General features: G+C 37.9%; 1 protein-coding gene and 1 non-coding gene across 2 annotated transcripts; one reads left to right on the top strand and one right to left on the bottom strand.

The window, feature by feature from the left end:
- Positions 1 to 7,332: 7,332 nt before the first annotated feature.
- On the top strand, positions 7,333 to 7,439 carry LOC122070622. The gene has a single exon (XR_006137873.1). It is a non-coding gene; the product is annotated as a small nucleolar RNA R71 (small nucleolar RNA).
- Positions 7,440 to 20,506: 13,067 nt separating this feature from the next.
- On the bottom strand, positions 20,507 to 23,046 carry LOC122070617 (polyvinylalcohol dehydrogenase-like). The gene is made up of 4 exons (XM_042634808.1): positions 22,926 to 23,046; positions 22,392 to 22,834; positions 21,157 to 21,757; positions 20,507 to 20,719 (listed from the first exon to the last, which is right to left on the bottom strand). Exons 1-4 carry the CDS (start codon positions 23,028 to 23,030, stop codon positions 20,507 to 20,509), a joined length of 1,362 nt encoding a protein of 453 aa, XP_042490742.1. The 5' UTR covers positions 23,031 to 23,046.
- Positions 23,047 to 23,247: the final 201 nt, after the last annotated feature.

The following is a 23,247-nucleotide window of genomic DNA, read 5'->3' as shown; positions in this document are numbered from 1 at the left end:
TTTTTTCTTTCCTTTTTTTTTTTTCTTCTCTTCTTGCGCAGGAACCCTTCCACGATTTTCCTTGCTTCTAATTTGATGTGAAAATCCCCTCCATGCCCTTAGTGCTTTAAGTGAGTGAAAAGCAGGAAATCTTCAACAAAATTCTCTAAAAAAAACAACCATGAGATTCGAACTTGAGACTTCTTGGTGAGCAAGGGAATTTTGCACACCATAGCTCACTAACTACACTAGGTAGTTGTTGTTATAAAAAATGAATCTTCAATCACTTAAGGATGTGGTCTATTGATCTTTGTTGGCATTTGGAGTATTCCTTATACCTCTGAGACAATTGCAAACGGGCTGGTTCTGCATCTCGATTTAGTTCTGATCCATTATTTTTTTCTGGCCTGAAAAGAATAATCACTTGTACGAGTAACTAAACGAATGCGTACTTTTAATTGGACACGTCCATCTTGCTCAGAATTTTATCCTCTTTACAACCATGAAAAGAAATAGAATCTCTTTACTTGTAAAATTGGAGATATAATGCACGATAGTCCTTAAGGCTTTGAAAGTATAAAACCTCAAAAAATAGAGTAAAACCCAAGGTAGCTCCATTCTAAATATGTAAAATGCATGTTTTATTACCCTAGATTTCACACATAAATGTGTTCATCAGAATTCTCCCACACTTAGACTTTGCTAGTCCTCGAGAAAAAAAAAAAAAGAATAAAAACAAAAAAATACCTAACTCACTTTCGTAGGAATCATGGTTGCACTTAGCATGTGCAACAAGCCTTTAAACCCTTAAGTTACCCTAGTGGATGAGTTGTGTCTCGTGGGTGTTTGCAGTGAATATACACCCAAAATTTAGAATAAAAAAATCCCAACCTTGACTAAAGGTAAGGCTCATACCGATCCGGAGCAAAGATAATTTCTCTTACAAGGGACCCCCACACTTGAACTTTTATTATCCTTTATCAATTCCAGGCACTAGTATATTTCTTAATTTGGAACTCACCTCGTCTCTTCCAAAACATCTTTATCTTAAGGTAAAACCACTTGTGAAGAAATAGGGAACTAATGACTAAGGCGTTGGAATGTTTTTGACCAAACATGTTACCAAGCAATAATGACATTTGCACATTTTTTTCTCCTTTTTTTTTTCACTAATAAACTCTATTCTACTCCACTACTTTTGGCTTGAATGACATGGTGGAGCAAATACCAGACACCCAAGTTACTATGTAGTTTCGCTTTTTACATATGCCCACAAAAGCAGTGATGCTAGAGTTACTTTAGAAGTTTCCTACCAAGAAATTTCGATCAAGACACCACGCTTCCTGAGGCGCAATGCCCTGTCTAGTTCTAAGGGAATCAACTCTTATTCTTCTTTATACCACATTTCACATTTCATTTAAAATTGTGCATTTGCCAACCCATGCCAAATTAAAAAGAAGGTCTCAACTCCAAATCAAAAGTACAAGGAACCCACAGACTTACATATGGTCCATCACCATAAAACAGGGGTCTCTTATTTTTCAAAAGAAAGTCCCATCTCAAGACACATGCTTGTTTCTTTCTTCTCAACAGGGTTTTATATGTTCAAAATGGGTACCTTAGTCAAAACTTTTATTTTCATACATTAAGCAACCGAATGGTATGATCATTAGCCAAAAGCCAAAGTAGGACAAAAATAAAAAGAAAAACAAATAAAACAAAGTGGAAAAAAAGAAACTGGTTTCCCTCCCCCACACTTAAGTCATGCAATGTCCTCAATGCATGGAAAGAATTAAAAGCAAAGACAATGCAATGGGGTCATACCTGATTAAAAGTTAGTCATCAGTGTAAAGAGGTTCATAGAGATCCATGACCTCTTTACTACTAGTATCAGGAAACTCGAAGAACGGTTTCAAACGCTGACCATTAACCTTCGAAATTACCCCTGTTCCTGGATTCAAAATCTCCACAGCCCCATGGGGATATACATTATGAATAATAAACGGGTCATCCCATCGGGATCTAAGATTACCAGGAAAAAGATGCAATCAAGAGTTGTACAATAAGACCTTATCACCAATTGTAAAAGATTTGCACAGAATGTGCTTATCATGGAAAGTTTTGGTCTTTTCCTTGTAAATCCTAGAACTTTCATAGGCATCATTCTTAAGTTCCTCCAACTCAGATAGTTGGAGCCTACGATGAATTTCCGCATCAGACAAATCAAAGTTGAGCTTCTTGATGGCCCAAAAGGCCTTATGCTCCAACTCAACTGGTAAGTGACAAGCTTTCTCATACACCAAACGGTAGGAAGACTGACCAAGGTCGTTCTTGAATGCAGTATGATGGGCCCACAAGGCATCAATGAGCCTAAGGGACCAATCCTTACGGTTGGGATTAACAGTTTTCTCCAAGATTTGTTTGATCTGCCTATTAGACACCTCCACTTGGCCACTATTTTGGAGGTGATAAGGGGTAGATAACTTATGAGTGATCCCATACTTTTTCATTAAGGCCTCAAAAAGCCGATTACAAAAATGAGTACCCCTATCACTAATTATTGCACGTGGTGCACCAAAGCGAGAAAAAATGTTCTCTTTGAGAAACTGGACCACCACTTTGTGGTCATTAGATTTACAAGGTATGACCTCTATCCATTTAGAAACATAATCAACGGCCAAAAGTATGTACAAATTCCCAAAGGAATTAGGGAATGGTCCCATAAAATCGATGCCCCAACATCAAAGATCTCAACTACTAAAATGGGGTTGAGAGGCATCATGTTCATTTTATTGATACGGCCAAAATACTGGCAGGTGGGGCAAGCCTTGAAAAAATCAAAAGCATCTCTAAAAAAAGTGGGCCAATAAAATCCGTATTGGAGAACCTTTACGGCAGTCTTCTTAGGTCAAAAGTGTCCACCACATGCATAATCATGAAAAAAACAGAGAATGGAATGTTGCTCATGATCAGGAACACATCGTCAGATAATCTGATCCGGACATATCTTAAACAAATAAGGATCATCCAAGAAAAAGTGCTTAACTTGGGAATGAAACCTATACTTATCTTGGGTGGACCAGTGATCCGGAGTCACACTTGAAACTAAGAAGTTGACAATGTCACCAAACCATGGTTCACTGGACATTGCAAATAATTGTTCATCTGGAAAGTTCTCGTTAACTGGAGAATCAACAGTCAAAGAATTGGGAAGCCGGGATAAATGGTCTGCAACTAGGTTTTCAACTCCTTTCTTATCCCTAATTTCTAAATCAAACTCTTGCAAAAGTAAAACCCACCTAATGAGACGAGCTTTGGCATCCTTCTTCTGAACTAGGTATCTGAGGGCAGAATGATCAGTATACACCACCACATGTGAACCAACTAAGTAAGATCGAAACTTTTCTAATACAAACACAACAGCCAAAAATTCTTTTTCAGTGGTTGTATAATTGAGTTGTGCATCATTTAAGGTCCTACTAGCATAGTAAATGACAGTGGGCAACTTAGTAATCCTTTGACCCAAAACTGCTCCTATGGTAAAATCTGAAGCATCACACATCAATTCAAAAGGTTCAGTCCAAACAGGTGGTTGAACAATGGGTGCATTGGTTAACTCCTTCTTAAGTTGTTTGAAGGATTCTAGGCATTCTTTGGAAAACTCAAAAGTTTGATCTTTGGCAAGTAATGAGGTGAGAGGTCGGGCTAACTAACTAAAGTTCTTAATAAACCTTCTGTAGAAACCTACATGCCCTAGAAAGGACCGAACATCCTTAACAGATTGAGGAGGTGATAAATTATCAATTAAATCCACTTTGGCTTTATCTACCTTAATTCTCTCCTTGGATATTACATGGCTTAAAACAATATCAGATTTAACTATAAAATGGCATTTCTCCCAATTTAAAACCAAATTCTTAGATATGCACCTTTTCAAAACTAGGGAAAGATGATGAAGACATTCAGAATAGGAATTTCCATGAATTGAAAAGTCATCCATAAATAATTTTAAGAATTTTTTGACCATGTAGTTGGAATGTAGCAGGGGCAGTGCAAAACCCAAAGGGCATACGCCTGTAAGAAAATATTCTATATGGGCATGTAAAAGTGGTCTTATGTTGGTCCTTTAAAGCAATTGGGATTTGGTTATAGCCAGAATATCCATCAAGAAAACAATAGTATTCATGTCCAGCTAACCTCTCTAACATCTGATCAATGAATGGCAATGGGAAGTGGTCCTTCCAGGTTACCTCGTTAAGTTTCCTGTAGTCTATGCACACTCTCCACCCTGATTGAACACGGGTTGAAATTAGTTCATTATTGGCATTGGGAACTACAGTCACCCCAGACTTCTTAGGCACTACATGAACTGGGCTTACCCATTGGCTGTCAGAAATAGGATAAATTATTCCATGATCCAAGCACTTTAGGATCTCTTTCTTAATGGCTTCCATCATCATTGGGTTAGCTCTTCTTTGGGATTCCGTGGATGGTTTGGAATCCTCCATAAGATGTATATGATGTTGCACAATGGAAGGGCTTATACCCTTGATTAGGGGTGTCAATTTGTGGCCCGAACCGGTTAAACCGATCGGGACCAACCGTTTATAGACCGGCCCGGCCCGGACCATTTATTAAACGTGTCAGGCTTGAGCCCGGCCCGTTTATAAATGGTCGATCTCGGTTTTACTACTTGAACCGTCGGGCGCCCGACCGAGACCGACCGAATAACACCCGACCAAGACCGACCTATTATGCACCGACTTGGCCCGACCCTTTAATGATTGTAGAATACCAATTTTACCCCCCAAATTAAAGAATAAAAACTAAAAAGTAAAGACATGTTCACATTTTAAATAATGGTTATATTTGGTATCATTTATTGATTTATTGTAATTTTTTTGGGCTTGCATGAGTGGGCCGGAATATAATAGCACATTTTAAAGAGGGCCCGTTTAAAAACCGGTTAAAGCCCGTTTAACATTAAACATGTCCGTAGCCCGGTTAAGGCCCGACTAAAGCCCGATTAAGGTGGCCCGATTATAGCCCGAGACCGACCGACCGAATATAAAGTGTACCATGCCCTCAATAACTAAGCCCGATTAGTTAAATGGGCGGACACGGTGTAGCCTTTGAAAATCTTCAAGCCCGATTAAGCCCGATCGAAATCGAACCGGCCAGACCGGTTGACACCCCTACCCTTGATATCAGCCATGGTCCAACCTAGGGCTTCCTTATTATCTTTTAACACTTTAAGTAATTCCTCTTCCTGGCTAGAAGTCAAATTTGAAGAAATTATTACAGGAAGAGTCTGGTCAGGTCCTAGGAAAGCATACCTCAAATTAGATGGCAACTCCTTAAGATCTAGCTTAGGGGGCTCAACAATGAAAGGTTTGGGAATGGAATTAGAAAGGGGTCCTAAGGGCTCCACAAGTGTGTGAAGACTCAAGACTTCAGAAAAGAAATTTTCACTGTCATCATCCAACTCATCCATACACTCTTGAAATTCTGAATCAAAATCAACATCAAAGTTGGTAACTAAATCATCAGAAAAATCCAGAAAATCCTCAAGCATATTGATCTCTTCTTCCATATGTGGTTGCTTGCTAATCCTAAACATGTTAAACTCAACAGTTTGGTTACCAAAAGATAATCTTAGGAAACCATTCCGGCAATTGATTAATGCATTACTGGTAGCCAAGAATGGTCTTCCTAGAATTATTGGGATCTCATCCTTGGTTGAGAAGGGCTCAACAGGGAAAATAAATTCTCCTACCTTTAGTAAGACATCCTCAACCATCCCTTTAGGAATCTTAACAGACCTATCTGCCAACTGAAGAGTAGTTCCAGTGGCTTTCAATTCTCCTAATCCTAGTTGCTTGTACACATGGTAAGGTAAAAGATTCACACTTGTGCTAAGGTCAAGTAAGACATGCTCAATGTAGGTGTTGCCTATGACATAAGATATGGTAGGGCTCCCTGGATCCTTATACTTAGCTGCTAGGCTGAGTAATTATGGAACTGATGTTACCTGCCAAGAATGCCTTTTTGGGCACACTAGTGATACGTTTGTGAGTACACAAATCTTTCAGTACCTTTGCATAGGTGGGGATCTGGGATATGACATCCAAAAGAGGGATGTTCACTTCTACCTTTTTGAAGACTTCTAAAATTTTATCCATGGAAGCAGTCTTCCTTTTGTTTACCAAGCGATTAAGAAATGGGACAGGATGAACATAAGGACTGTTAGGGATTTGCCCCTGTTCAGAAGAATCATTTTTTGTTTCCTCAACCGAATCATCTTTAGTTTCAGAAAAATCTTTAGGTTCATCAGACAAACCTGAAACAAGAGGCACACTTGTGTCCTCAACTGAAGGAGAGTTAACATGAGTAATAGATGAGGAAGATTTAGGAACCCTCTGTAAGTACTCTCTACCACTCTTAAGGGCATAAACAACATTACATTGGTTAGAGAGCCCTTGTTGGGTCTGACTTTATACTATATTCAGTGGTGCATTAGTTGAAGTTTGTGAACTAACAGGCTGATGATGCCTAGGGTTAGGCTCTGATTGACTGGGTAAAGTTTCTTTCTCCCTCTCACGCATAATTGAGACAACTTGAGTGAGTTCTCTCGTAAGATTTTGATGGCTTGTCATGAGGAGGGCCATATTTTTTTCCAAGTCACTTATTCTACTTGCCTCTCCAGTGTTGGTAAACCCAGGGGGTTGCTGATAAGATGATAGGAGAGGGGCCCTAGGAAAACTCGCCTGAGGTCCTACATTTGACCTAGGAAAAGTATTTTGAGAAAAAGATTATTGTGCAAAGGGAGGCCATTGGAGTCCATGTTGACCTTGATTATGGAAATTGGAAGGCCCTGCTTGGTTGCCCTGATTCCAAGAGAAATTTGGGTGATTTCTCCATCTTGGATTGTAGGTATTACTATATGGATTATTCTGGTATAAGGCATTAACACTATCATTAGAAGTGCCCCCAGAGGTGTTGGGGCATTCTTCTATGACATGTCCAGGGGACTGGCACCAAGCACAAATCTTAACCAAATTGACTGATGATGGCTCTCTAGGAACAATAGCCTCAATCCTCTTGATTAGGCTATCCAAATGGGCTTCCTTGGCTACTATGCCATCCACAAAATATCCTTTTCCTCCTATGGTTCTTTCACTCTCTTGGGTTGATTCCCACTCACGGGTTTTGTCAGCTAAGTCAAGTAAGAATTCCCATGCCTTTCCTTCATCTGTAAAGGATGTGAATCCCTCAAGGCACATAGACTCTATCATTTGTTTAGTTGGGTAATCAATACCCTCATAAATTATTTGACATAAATGCCATAGGTCTAGGCCATGGTGAGGGCATTCTTGGAGTAGATCCTTGAATCTCTCCATAAGTTTGGAAAATGACTCACTAGGCTTTTGCCTAAACTGAAGGATATCACTTCTAAGCTTATTGGTCTTGTGAGTTGGGAAAAACTTCTTAAGGAAGACAACTGTGAACTGTTCCCATGAGGTTATAGAATTTGTGGGTAACCCATACAACCACTTCTTAGCTTGGTATTTCAATGCAAAAGTGATAAACCTAAGCTTAACAGCATCATCGGAAAGTTGTTGGATCTTATTTAGAACACATACCTCTTCAGATTCCCTTAGAAATAGGTATGCATCCTCAGAGGTCAACCCATGGAAGTGGGGTAACAAAGTGATGTATTGAGATTTGAGTTCAAAATTATTGCTTTGGGCTTGTCGTAGAACTATGCAGGAAGGTTGGGTTGTTCTAGCAGGGTAGAACCTATCTTTCAGAGATTTAGGTGAAGGGTTTTGCTGTTGGTCTCTCATATTGAAGGATTTTAAAGAGAGCAAATGTATTGGGTCACTACTTGTTGGATCTCTTCTTTCTATCCGATTCTTAGTATTACGTACCCACCTAACACTCATGCAACAGAAAACTACCCGCAACTAAAGTAAGACAAGCACAAAAGAATGGATAGCAAAACTTTTTTTTAATGATTTTTTATGATTTTTTTTTGGCTTTTTGGGAGCTTACCGACAGGGATCCGGGGTTGCTCAGGTCAATTCCTGAGGTACTGCTACAGGGCGAAACCTATCTTTATCATACTGTGAGGCATGGCAACCTCCACTGATACAACTATTATTACAAGTTGTTCTACTCAGGAATTCAATAAAAGCAAAGAAAAAATAAAAAACAAAGCAAACAAAGCACTCTGATTTACCAAAAGAAAGTGAAAAATAATATGGAACTGTCTCCCCGGCAATGGCGCCAAAAACTTGTTTAAGATTTAAAATGTAACCGCAAGCATACAGATCAGTGTAGCTATGGGTCGAACACAGGGAGAGCAGCCACTTTATTTTTTTATTTCTTTTAATAATGCAAAAGCGAACCGATTAATGGTTGTGATCTAATTCTAATTACCGTCCTAAATATATGTATCTAAAATAACGTCCTAACCATTCGTCATCTAAGAATTTAAAGACACAAGCCACGCAATTAAAATTAAATAAATAAATAACTGAAAATAAACAACCCACGCAACTAAAAAAAATAAATAAAATAAATAAAGGAAAAAAAATACTGAAATAAAAATAAAGTAAAAGAAAGGGGATAAAGCTAGAGAGGGACTCACAAGTAGGTTTCTCTACTTAGCCCGAGGGATGCATTATAATATGAGCTTCCCTACTTGACCAGAGAGTCACTCTTACAAGGGTTGCTCTACTTGGCTTTAGGGAAAGGGAGATAATTAAAATAAAAACAATAAATTGATGGTTCTATGGCTAGGAGGGGCAAAGCCAACACATACACTAGCCATGAACCTTGGGGGAAAGGAATAGCAATAATATAACGACTGAAAATAAAAATCCTAAATTAAGAAAGAAAGGATAGTCAGAAGAGGGAATGAGAGGGGGGAGAAAAGACTACTGAAGGAGCCTACTTACTTGAATCAATGCTTAAACTTGAAAAAAAAAATTGCTCCACGGCTCATGATCTTGTCACCTAGATCTAAGCCTAGAACTATAACTTAAAAAATTACAACTCAATTGCATAAATCATAAACATAAAAAGGCTGAATAAGAACAAAAGAGTGCTTGCATTAATTGACATAAAAAACTATTACAAAAGTGGTTGAGGTGATACAATCCTTCAGACAATTTTTGGGAGTGTACACAAATTTTGAAGCTGAAGTGCTAGCAATTATTTATGGTTTGGAAATGGCTAGAGCGTTGGATATTACCCAATTATGGGTTGAGTGTGACTCGGTGGTCGTGATTCTTCTTATTTCTCAATGGAAAGTCCCATGGTATGTGCGTCAGAGGTGGATGAGCTTAGGCCTGTACCTATAGTCCATAACCTGGAAGATTACTCATTGCCTTCGTGAAGCTAACCCAGTGGTTGATTTTCTTGTAAAGTCTGCTGCAAAATTGGAAGAGTCCTCTCTAGTAGCTTCTTGGCCTGTGCTAGTTGCCATGTGGTTAGATGTTGATAGGCACAATCGGCCTAGATACCGTTTTAAATAATGGTGTTTTTGTTGCTTTGTCTATTTTTTGGTTTGGCTGGTTTTTAGTTTTGATTTCTTCTCCGCTGATGGCAATGCCAAAGGTGGATTAGTTTTCAACTAATTCCATACAACTTGTTCTTTTTTCCATGTACATTCTTTTTCTTCTTTTCTCTTTTTTAAGACATGATCTTCTAGCAAAAAAAAAAAAAAAAAAACTATTACCAAGTGATTAAAGCAAAATATAGGGAGAACTAAAATAAAGATTGAGAGAGGGAGAGAGAGAGCAACTAAAAAAAAAAACTAGAAGAAGAATGAATTGTCTCTCCTCCTCTTACATGAGTTGTATTTATAGGGAATGGGGAGGTAGAGTAACAAATTTCTCTTTCCTAAAAGAGAGAAACCCACAATTGATAGTAAGATCTTTTGAGTCCAAAAGTGCTAAGATGGAGGAGAGAGAAGAGAGAAATAAACTTGGAGAAATTTCCCATAATTGTTTTGCTTATTTTCTTTCCATTTTTTTTGTAATTTATTTCTCTTCTTTTTCTCCCTCCAAGGGACGATTTTCTTCTTGCTTTGTATGATTTGGACAATATTTTGGTGATGATGTGGAGGAGAGAGAAGATTTGGACAATCTTTATTTCTCCCTTTTTTTTTTCTTTCCTTTTTTTTTTTTCTTCTCTTCTTGCGCAGGAACCCTTCCACGATTTTCCTTGCTTCTAATTTGATGTGAAAATCCCCTCCATGCCCTTAGTGCTTTAAGTGAGTGAAAATTAAAAAATCTTCAACAAATTTCTCTAAAAAAAACAACCATGAGATTCGAACTTGAGACCTCTTGGTGAGCAAGGGAATTTTACACACCATAGCTCACCAACTGCACTAGGTAGTTGTTGTTTCCAAAAACGAATCTTCAATCAGTTAAGGAGGTGGTCCATCGATCCTTGTTGGCATTTGGAGTATTCCTTGTGCCTCTGAGACAATTGCAAACGGGCTAGTTCTGCATCTCGGTTCAGTTCTGATCTATTATTCTTTTTCTGGCCTGAAAAGAATAATCACTTGTACGAGTAATCAAACGAATGCGTACTTTTAATTGAACATGTCCATCTTGCTCAAAATTTCGTCCTCTTCGCAACCATGAAAAGAAATAGGACCTCTTTACATGTAAAATTGAAGATATAACGCCCGATAGTCCTTAAGGCCTTGAAAATATAAAACCTGCAAAAAGAGAGTAAAACCCAAGGTAGCTCCATTCTAAATATGTAAAATGCATGTTTTACTACCCTAGATTTCACATATAAATGTGCTCATCACCTTGCTTTTAATTTGATGTGGAAATCCCCTCCATGCCCTTAGTGCTTTAAGTGAGTGAAAAGCAGAAAATCTTCAACAAAATTCTCTAAAACAAACAACCATGAGATTCGAACTTGAGACCTCTTGGTGAGCAAGGGAATTTTGCACACCATAGCTCGCCAACTACACTAGGTAGTTGTTGTTACCAAAAACGAATCTTCAATCACTTAAGGATGTGGTCCATCGATCCTTGTTGGCATTTGGAGTATTCCTTGTACCTCTGAGGCAATTGCAAACAGGCTGGTTCTGCATCTCGGTTCAGTTCTGATCCATTATTCTTTTTCTGGCCTGAAAAGAATAATCACTTGTACGAGTAACCAAACGAATATGTACTTTTAATTGGACACGTCCATCTTGCTCGGAATTTTGTCCTCTTCGCAACCATGAAAAGAAATAGGACCTCTTTATGTGTAAAATTGGAGATATAGTGCCCAATAGTACTTAAGGTCTTGAACATATAAAACCTGCAAAAAGAGAGTAAAACCCAACGTAGCTCCATTCTAAATATGTAAAATGCATGTTTTACTACCTTAGATGTCACACATAAATGTGCTCATCAACTAACCATTTAGAAATGGTATGGAATAAATCGAAATCGAAAACATTTTAAACCATGAAACTGAAACTGTTTAAAAACTGTGGAAACCGAAACTGTTCACTAAATGGTTGCAGTTTTAAAAAGTGTAACCGTTTAGTAAATGGTGCGATTATGGTTTCAACCAAAATATATGTGAACCAAACCAAACCGAACCGATTAACACCCTTAGTAGAATCGTTTCCAGCATCTCTTGTCCTCACACACTAGAGAAAAATAGTCTTGCCAAACGTAAACACCGGCATATAACAAAAATGGGTTTATCTCTCTTGATTCAAGCTAGTATGCCAAAAACATATTGGCTTGAATCGTTGACAACAGTTGTTCACATCATTAATAGGTTATCAACTCCAATTTTAGAGAATAAATTCCCTCATGAAATTCTTTTGCAAATCTCTCATGATTACTCAATTTTTCAGGTCTTTGAGTGTCAATATTTTCCAAATCTAAAGCCATACCGTGTGGATAAACTCTCTCCCAAATCTCTAGAGTGTGTGTTCCTTAGTTACAGTTCCAATCACGAGGGATATCGTTGTTTGCACATTCCCACTGATTGAGTTTACATATCAAGCCATGTCACATTCAATAAGAATTTTTTTTCCATTTAAAAAACCCCTTCCTCACAAAAGGAGCCAACTAATGGTAACACCATTAACCTACCCACCCCATTACCAAACTCCTTTACACCACAACACACACAAGCGAAAACAGAAATTCCACAAGCCAACCAACCCCACACCACAACCAGATCCACCACAATAGCTCAGTCCAAGACAATCACAAGAACCACCGCCATAGCCCAGTCAACCCCAACAACCACCACCATTTCACACAATGGTAACCCACAGCAAAATAGGTTCCTGATGCCCAAAACCAAAATTTCTCCTTCTCACAGTTTGCCATCCAACACCCAAAGCATTTCTTACTACCATAAACCCTACCCTCACAAAACCTACTTCATACAAGGTTGCTTCAAAAGAACCTAAATGGGTTGCCGAAATGGATGTCAAATACCAAGCTATTATGAAAAATAAAACTTGGAAATTGATACCACATTAACCGGGCATGAATATACTTGGAAGCAAATGGGTGTATCGGGTCAAAACATAGAGTGATGGCTCAATTGAAAGGTACAAGGCACGGCTTGTTGCTAAAGGGTTCAACCAGCAATCAGGACTTAACTTCAATGACACTTGCCTAGTTGTGAAGGCAACCACAATTTGCACTGTTCTGGCAATTGCAGTGTCACGCTTTTGGAAGGTACATCAATTAGATGTTAAAAACGCCTTCTTAAATGATACCCTAGAGGAAAATGTTTATATGCACCAGCCACCCGGTTTTGTTGATACCAAGAAACCCTCTCATGTGTGCCATTTATAAAAAGCTCTTTATTGGCTATGTCAACCACCTCGTGCATGGTTTCAAAGATTCAATAATTATTTGCTAGCTGAAGGGTTCATTCAAAGCATGACAGACACCTCCATGTTTACTTTTCAGTCAACATCAAGGCTCATCATCTTATTGCTATACGTCGACGATATCATTTTAACAGGTGATAATAACATCCTAACTTCCACAGTCATACAGAAACTTAGCAAAGAGTTTGCTATGACTAATCTTGTCACCTTACACTATTTTTTGGGGATCGAGGCCAAATGTAAAAAAGAAGGTCTGAGGCTCAGTCAGATCAAACATGCTATTAACCTTCTGCAAAGCACCAGCATGACACACTGTAAATCGTGTACCACACCGGTAGCACCTAGGTCCAAGCTTTCCGCAAATGTTGGTGAAAAATTATCTGATTCTCATGAATATCGTCAAGTGGTTGGGGCTTTACAATATCTGACTATGACAATGTCAGAACTATCATATGCAGTAAATCAAGTTTGTCAATTCATGCATAGCCCAACCACTGACCATTACAATGCAGTCAAACAAATCTTAAGGTATGTCAAACATACTACAGGAGCTAGAATTACATTCAAGCCAAGTTCACTCAATCTCATTGGTGCTTATACTGATGCGGATTGGGTTGGTTGCCCTAACACAAGATGCTCCACTAGTGGATTCTGCACATATCTTAGTAACAACTTAATCTCTTGGTCATCCAAGAAGCATCCCACTATGTCAAGATCAAGTACTGAAGCAGAATACAAGTCTCTGGCTGTTATTGTATTTTTTGAATTACTATGGATATCCTATCTCTTAAAGGATTTGAAGGTGCCAATAACAAAACCATTATTGGTTTATTGTGACAACTAATCCGCTATTCAACTGGTAGTGAACCTAGTTCTTCATGCCAGAACAAAGCATATAGAGGTCGACTATTATTTTGTAAGGGATCTTGTGGTCACAAATAAGGTTCAAGTGAAGTTTGTCTGCTCCAAGACTCAAGTTGTAGATATATTTACAAAAGGTCTCCCAATGGCCAAGTTCCATTAGCTACGCTCCAAACTACTGTGGCTACGGCCCCAAAGTTTGAGGGGGGATGATAGACAAGAGAGTAAATTGGAAGAGAATAATTTGGTATTAGAAGATAATAATTTGGGATTAGATTGACTAAATCGTGGGTCATTATCTTAAACATTTGAATTTGAATTCAAATTCAAATCATTCTTATCTTTTCTATTGTACCATTCATCCTTATCTCTCTAACTGTATTTACGTATTTTAGCTCATTGTAAATTCTCTGTAAAGATTTTTATAAATACAATACTCTGGATTACCAAAGAGGTATCTTGAACATTCCAAAATCAAATCACAATCCTTTCAGAACCCTCTATATTTGGCAACTTATCAAAACGTAACATATTTTCCATAGAGAGTGGACATTTGAAACTCTTTTTAGGATGGAAAATATATTTTAATGGGAATTGAATGTATATTTTTTCCTCCTTCAGTAGCAGCTCTTAGTTTTTAGAATTCTTAAGATGAGAGAGGGTCTTCTGAGCAAGTGTTCCAGGGAACCCATGAGGAATGATGAGACGGACGGTTTTGTTTACAGGAGGACAGATAAATCATTTCATGTGTCCCAGAGAGAGAGAGAGAGAGAGAGAGAGAGAGAGAGAGAGAGAGAGAGATGGGCTGCATGCATGCGAGACAGTTGGAGAGGATGCAGATCCATCATCCAATGATCGTTGACTGGGTCGGGTCGTTGGAGAGGATCCTAATGCTTGTTGGAGATTGTAGTAGGAGACTGTAGTCAAGAGTGATAAGTGCTCTATCCCATCTGTGATTCAGCTATCATTTCTAATTAATTGGGTCCCAAAATCGTGAAAAGCATTGAGAGGACCCCCGACATGCATCCCAATACATGAGCATGCCTCCTTATGTCCTTCTAGCCCTTGGATCACTAATTGAATGCTCAATTAATTGAAGAAGATCTTCTTCCTCCCATGCCCACAAAAAACCCAATCCCATAAAGATGCCAATTCTTTTTTTTTTCCCACCTAATTAACCAATTCAGTTCCTAAGTCCCAACACCCTAATAAAATGAGGCTACAGAGGTATCAATGTGTCAATTTCCAAAGTCCAATTACTTAACATAAACGATATGAGAATGATTTCACATGGCTTACAAAATATCAAGGTCAATTAATTAAGGGCATGTTCCAAAAGGAATGTTTGCTTCCCTATTATAGATTTAGTGTTTCAATTTAACCCCAAGGTGAGTTTGGTCATCAAGAATCTTCACTTTCCTTATCAAGTTTCATCTATAGGATTAACAGTAAGGTTTTTCCATTGAGACTCAATGTGAGTCAGCAAATAACCTTTTGGCAAAGAGGGGGTAAGACTGTATACGTTAATTATGACCCTACCTAAACACTGCAGTGGGAACAGCCTCGTGCACTTGATTGATTTATTGAGGGAATGACATAGTAATGAGAGTAGGACTTGCTGTTTCTGAAATCCTAGAATCCATCTTTTCATCTTTAACAGAGAGAACTTGATCAATGATTTTAGGAAATGATATTAGTTTGAGCTATTCTCAAGACACTGTGTTCACAGTATATATGACTTACTAATAGTCCTCTTCCTTAGTCAACCTTCTTTTAAACTCCATCTCAACTACCCTGTGGGACTTTACATAAATGTGTTCCTCTTACTTATCCTTACAACCAACAAACCAGTCTTACTATTTCAAAAGCCTGCACTAACCAGCTAAATGATCCATGACCCTATGCTGCATCATTTTTCATTATTTCCAATGGAGTTGTACTGTGATATTGAAAATAACTCTAATGAACTCAAATGACTAAGTCTTAACTGATCTACTTGGGATCAGCCACATGAATCCTGTTATGCTATTCCACTCTAAATGAGGCTACGTTGGGGGAGAGCGAGAGCTTCTATAAGTTATATATTGTTCTATTATTTTACAATGACAAATTACAAGGTAATCTAATGGTCTAGTTTAATCCTGTAATATAACTGCTATAAAAGATGACTTAAATCAGTTAAATCTGGAGTGTAAAATCTGGAGCGTAACTGTTATAATAGTTACTAAAATCAGTAAAGTGACTTGATAAATTTGGACTGTAACTGTTATAAACAACTCCTGTTTCATTCTCTTTTCCTTCCAGTTTTCTAATCTACCCATCCCTCAAATCAAAGACCAACAAGGCGAGACCTTACATTATCCACACAAACAATATTAGACCCTCTGTTTATACAACCCAAGCTTATAGGTACTCTGCACTTTTGGAATCAATGGAACCTCCCAAATTGACTTCCATGAGAAGCTTACAGCCGAGGAGCCTTTGAAGCTCTCTGCCGTTCTAGGAATTGTCTCTGTTTATGAAGACTCAGATGCATTTTAGATTCACACCACCTGCTCTCCTGGGTTTCTTGGCCTCAATTCCAATTATGGCATCTGACCAGAGACTGGCTATGGGGAAGATGTTGTGATAAGATTCGTTGACATTGGAATTTGGCCAGAAAGCAGAAGCTTAAGTGACCAAAGACTTGGACTCATTCCACCACATTGGAATGGAGAGGGCAGAGAAGGAGAGCAATTCAACTATAGCTGCTGCAACAAGAAATTGATCAGTGTGAGAATGTTCTCCCGTGACATGGAGGCAATTCATGGTCCACTTGACATTGCTATCAGCAAACATGACTATTCCTCTGCACACGATTCAGTTAACCATGGAACCTACTGCTTCAAATGCTGTTGGTGCAGAGGTCTCACATGCAAGTCTGTTTGGATTTGCAAATGGCACAGCTCGAAGTGTAGCAATAAAGGCCAGGATAGCCATGTACAAGGTGTCCTAGATCATAAGATATGAAAAAAAAAAAAAAAAAAAATCTACTTCATCAGACATTCTTGCTGCCATGGACAAAGCAATTCATTATCTATTGGTTCGCCATATGGCTCCTACCACAAGAATGTTATATCCTTTGTGGCTTTCCCTGCACAACATACTCTTATTCATGTGGAGCTATGGGTATGCATCAAGTGAGCCTAAAACTACTTTTAAAAAATCTCACACACCAAAAAATTGGTTTGACGGTTGATGGATGAAAATGACCAGAGCAGAAAACAAGGTTATGTAGCCAACCCCATTTTGTTGGGAGAAGGCTCAGTTTGAGTTGGGTTAAGATGTCTAGTGAAGTTCTTTAATATGTATTAACAGTGAACGAGTTTTCTGTGGATCCCTTCTATCTAAGGTTCTGCTAGGAGAGAGTTTTCTCTCTGAGATTTGAGAATGCTACAGGTTCTAACATAAATTTTATCAGTTTTCTAGATGCAGAAACAGTAGGCTATACAGAGTTCAATTCTTAAGAGAAAAATCAGAACCAAATGGAATAACAGGTACAAAATCACAGAACAGAAAACCTGAATAAAGAAACTCAAGATTTAGGTTTCTGGTGGAGTTAATAACATGTAATCCAAAAGTCAGGTGGACCTGAATAATAGATCAGGGAGACTCGAACTAGAGACATTTGTTAACACGACACTTTTGATCGATTGAGATTTCAAAAGGACCAAAACTGTTCTTGAAAGGGGGAAAATCTATCTTTAATTCCCATTAAATCTATCTTCCATCTTAGATAGAATTTCAAAATTCTCTCTTTATGGAAAATAAATTTAATTAGTTATCAAATAAAGATGGCTCAAAAGGAAATTGGGAGTCTGTAGGCTCTTAATTAGCCTGTCTGTGGTGTCTGTGGCTTCTTAATTAGCTTCTCCTGTTTTTGGTTGGGAGATTTCAATGTATTGTCCAATTTAGGGAGTAACTTAGCTGTATTCCATTTTAACCCCACCCAACACCAGAAAAAGAAAAAAAAAAAAAGACTTAGCTGTCTTCCATACTGATTGACACCATAGAGTGTAACTTAAAGCTGCTTCAAATGCAAAATAACTTTGTAAAAGCAGGGAGCAATTAATTACCCTCTCATTGGGAATGGCAAACCCAATTCCAATTCTCAGAACCCATTTTGGAATCGACCATGAATGCATTTAAATGACAAAAGATAAATTATTTTTTTCCTTCCTTTATAAATAATAAAAGAAAAAAAAAAATGAAACTTATCATTTGTAATTAGATCTATAAGACTCAAAAAAAAAAAAAAAAAAAAAAAAAAAATCCGCCAAAATATATGTTTGTTTCATCTTCTTGATTCTATGGGACAAAACAAAGCTACTCGATAGCATATGTTTATACTAGCGCCCATGACCAATGGGAGGGCAAGCATGGTATTTTTGCATCCGTTATGTCTTTGGCACTGATGAGGATGTTGAGAGGGTTATGTGACAAGACTAGAAGAAACAGAGTAAGGAACGAGGGTATTAGAAACTAGTTGAAGGTTGCACCAATCCAAGACAAGCTCTGCAAGAGTAGGTTGAGGCCCATCTGCAACGGAGACATAGGATGCCCCAATAAGGAAGAGTGATCTGATTCAATTGGAAGGAGTTAGAAAAGATAGGGGCAAGTCTAAAATGACAATTGAAAAGTACTAAGAAAAGATATGCATATAGTAGTGCTCGATTCAAGTATGACCATGGGTAGAGTTTTGTGGAAGACAAGGACCCATGTAGCCAACCCTTGTAGGGGATGTGATGCTACTTTGACTACTGCTTTATTTTCTTCTCTTACCACTTTTCTCTCTTTATTTTAACTCTTTTGTGTTGTGTATTTTTACTATTTTTTCTATCTCAGATCCATGTAGTCGACCCCATTTAGTTGGAATAAGGATATGATTGTTATTGTTGTTGGCGATGGTAGCGTGTCTTGCCGTAGGTACACGCTATTAGGTACCTTTTTTTTTTTATATATTTAAATATCATTTAGAAATTTGAAATGCATGTCAGTTTTCAGCCTTTTTCTTATTGTATTTCAGTAAAATATCTAAATCAATACAATTTTTCATTTAGGGTAATTTCTATTTTTTAGTTACCTATTGGACTTATTTATAATATGAACTAGAGTTATTCTTATAATAAATCTTAGCATATGGTTTGTTTTGGCATAGGTCTTTATCAACCACCTCTTCGAAGGAATCTCTAGATTAATTCCATTGGGCACCTCTATTCATCACATGCCCACTTGGTTGGTGTTTAAAGTTCGTTTATGGACATATTATTAACATCACCCTCGATTCATATGTTTAATTTTCCGTAAAAGCTTACATAAGAATTAATCAATCAGCATCTGAAATTTCAATGCCTCAGAGAATACCCACAGGAAGTACTGAACCATTTTGACTAGTTTATATGCTACCAGATAATTATGGACGGTACCCCTTTTATTTCCTAATTCTATTACACACCCTAAGGCACTTTTGAAAGAGATTCTATAGGAACTCATGTTCTCTATGATTTCAATAATACAGCGCGAGAGGTCAAATGGGGATTAGAGAGGGGTCACATCACCACTTGACCATATTATTGTAGTTTTGCCTCACAAGTTGATTTAAGTCAATGAAATTTCAGGTTTTGAGTATCTTGTAACTAATCCAAGTTATTTTGAGTAATTTAATTAAAGGAAAGATACGAGTAATCTTATAATTTTTCTAAAATAGTATTCCATTACGTGTCACTAGAATGAGATGAAGAATGGCATCATGAAACCATACTGTAACTTTGTTGGTTTTAAATGTCTTTAAAACATAGTTTCAGAATTCCCCTCTTTTGTTCTTTGAAAAAACGTTTTGATTGTTGTGTCTCCTTCAAGGTTTGAATCTATGATCTCGTGAAAGTTGTTTTTAAGTAAAGCATTTGTGTGGGAGGAAGGGAATTTTAGTCCCATATTGTAATTGTAAGAGAATGAAAAGAGGTTCATATATTGATTTGGGAAATTGTATTATGACTTATCTAGCATACCTATGGTTTAAAATCTGGTTTAAACGGGTGGATTGAAGTATCTGATACCTTTCTCAAAGTGTAATCAACCTGAACCCAACTCAATTCAATCCATCTCAACCCATGGTTGTGTATATTTGGAGCGGAGTCAAACAGTTAATTAGAGAGTCCCCTTTTGAAGAAGAAAGAATGAGAGTCTGAGCTGTCAAGGGTGGTTGCCGAGGGAATAGAGAGGGTTATGGTCCACCCTTTTAACATTTTATAATTCCCTTCTCAATAATTTGTACAAAGGGGCACGTGATGGGTTCAGGCCTTTTTCCTGAAATTCTTTCATAACTATTTAGACCTTATATGTCAAAGTTGTAAACATATTATAATTCCCTTGTCAATATTTTGTACAAAGGGGCACGTGATGGGTTCATGCCTTTTTCGTGAAATTCTTTCATAACTATTTAACCTTATATGTCAAAGTTGTATACATAAAAAGGTTACGACAAACTTTTCCTTCACCGCTTGATAAAGGAAGAGAGGGTCCTGATGTAACCCCCCCCCCCTTTCCTTATATATTTTCCCCCTAACATATGGTGTCAATGAGCTATAGTGAACTGATGTCCGTCCATTGTGACCTTTGGAAAACCCAATTCAAAAGGATATATTATTTTTCTATTGCTTATAAATTGGATTGTTACTAATAGACTAAAACGTTAACAATAATAATTCATAAAACAAAGATAAAACAAAGTTTATTTTGGCATGGTCATTTAGACAAGCATCTCTTTAGAGGAATCTCTAGTAGGCAAATCCCTGCTAGAGATTCCATTGCCACCCACCCTCCTGCTGTTGTGTTTTGCTTAGATGGTGTAAGGGTGAAATTCTTTTGATTACCGTTGTCAATGTTTGTGTATACCCTCAAACCATCTGTGGCTGCTCCCCAGGTTCCTCCTCCAAGATAGCTACCTGGTCCAGCAAACTGCACATATGGTGACAACAAAATTAAGAATAGCAAAGTATATAGTAAAAAATGGGAAGAGTTATCTGTCTGGGAGCATGACCCCTGCACCAGTGTGAGGCCAAGTCAATGGAAGTGCACGTGGAAGCATCAATGGGGTAGACATTTCCATGAAATCATTTCATTCCCCCGTCCCCCACTAGTGTATATGTGCAGCCCTCACACTCCGGAACATAGTCCTTTCCATTAGAAGTATAAGACAACCCTTTGTATAGGATTAATGTCCCACCATTCTTGAATGAAAAATAAACAAATACAAATAAAGCTTAAATCTCCATCTTCAGAATAGCCATCAGCAATGTAACAAGATCATAGAGCTTATAAATTACAAGAACCCAGATCTCGTATGAAAAAAAAAAAAAAAAAAAAAAAAAAAAGATGAGAAAGAAAAAACTTACAGTACCCCAGATGAGGTCAGTGGTGTCACGGTCCAAAGCCCAAGCATAACCACTTTTCTGCACAGCAGCTACAATATCACATTTAGTTCCATTGACAAATATGGTGAGCATCATGGGTGCCTCACCAAAATCAGCATCTGGGTTTGGATCAGGTGGGCAGTTGGGTGTTGAAAGATTGTTGCAAGCATAGAACCATATGCCATACCCACCTAGTTGCCTATACCATGTGATGTTTCCTATGTCCATATCAAAGGCCAAGAAGGAATTTTCATGGTTGCTTGGCTCAATGCACTTGTCTGACTGAGTTGGGGTTGTTTGGATATTCTCTTCTGCTTGGCAATCCTTTACATATTGTGGAGCAGAGTAGAGATTTCCAGTTGCAACATAAACATGGTTTCTGATTACATCAATGGAGGGACTACTTCCCCATATTGAAGCTCCTGCATAGCCTCCCAATTGACCACCATTGTCTGGTAGAGTATAGGTTTGCCATGATATTGTGCCTATTTGGATGTCTAATTTGGACAGGCTACCTCGGAAAGTGCAGCATTGGCTGGCATTTAGGGCTTCTTCTAATGAAGATGTTCCCACATAGAAAGATCTGTAGAACGACAGTCAATCATATATCTAAACTGAAGTACAGAAGCTGTAGAGAAACAAGAATTTAAAACGATACAGAAAAGAACGGAATATATATACAAATAAACAATTATACAATTGTATACAAGGATTTACGTGGTTCGACAAGATTTTCTACATCCACGGTGAGATGAGATCTACTTCATTACTAATGGAAAATAGAATTATAGCCCTTGATCCTCACAACTCTCTCAGATAGATTTTAAATAAAGAATTATTGCTACAAATATATAGCAAATAGGTAATTTACTAGAGCTGCCATCGCAAACCGCACCATGGACCTACTAGCTCGCGGAAGTCCTAGTAATGCTCAAGGTGGGTTGATTCCTCCATGCCTCAAGCACTAAAATTCTTAACAATCCTTCCAAATCAACCCATTTACACAAGCAATGTAATATAAGACATCACATCCCCAATACAAGCCTTACTGAGAACAAAGGGATGAGTCTCTCCACAACCCATGTATTGCCACTAGAAAAAGTGAAGATATTGGTTCAATATAATCACTCTCTACCCATACCCTGCAGTGGCGGGAGCCTTATGCATTGGGTACGTCCTTTTTTTTAAGAAAAAAGAAAAATACAAGTGTTACTAACCCATTGTATACTGTCCCAGACATGGTAATAAGACCTGTTGGATGGCTATCAAGCTTAATTGACCAGACCAGATCACCAGTTGCTCTTTCAACCGCAATAACAACAGCAGGACCATAAATTCCGATAATGAGAAGGTCTCCGGTGACTGTCGGGGTAGCTCTGGCGAACGACACACTCGACCCGGTAATACCTGTTCCGTTAAGTCCAGTAAGCTCACCAACGTTCCTCTCCCACACCACAGATCCATCACTCTCTTTAAGTGCATATATATTTCCATCCCAGCTTGGGAAATAGAGTGTCCCATTAAATATGGAAGGTGTTGCACTTACACTTTTTGCAAAGAATTGCCATTTCAACTCCATTTTCTTAACACTTCCTGGGCTTATCACAACCTCTTCTGATGCATATCTGCTGTTATATAGATCTTTCCCATGGTTTACCCACTGCTAAAAAAAAAAAAAAAAAATATTCATATTATAGGCCATCATTATATGTGATAGAAAGAATGAGAATTGGAAATCAAAGAACACTTACATCTGAAGCTGCATTGGCTGTAGGAGTTAGGCCTAATGCAGAGAGAAGAACCACTAAGACAAGAAGCCCACCATTGTTGCTGTAGCAGCTTCTTGCAAGCGCCATTGAAGACGTAGCAATTCACAATGGGAAGGAGTAGCTAGCTAATGTCCATATATAACGTAGGAGCTGCTTCACTATAAGTTGGTGTCAAATAATAGAGAGATAATAAAAGAGGTTTGACTCTTATTTTAGTGATTATCTTGTAAGAGATTATTTATTATTTATTTTATTTTTTTAATAAAAAGATTATCATGACAATTGTCATCCAATATATAATTTT

Source organism: Macadamia integrifolia, unplaced genomic scaffold (assembly GCF_013358625.1).
Source record: "Macadamia integrifolia cultivar HAES 741 unplaced genomic scaffold, SCU_Mint_v3 scaffold954, whole genome shotgun sequence".
In the NCBI taxonomy this organism is placed as follows: domain Eukaryota; kingdom Viridiplantae; phylum Streptophyta; class Magnoliopsida; order Proteales; family Proteaceae; genus Macadamia; species Macadamia integrifolia.
This window is presented reverse-complemented; position numbering and strand designations above follow the sequence as displayed.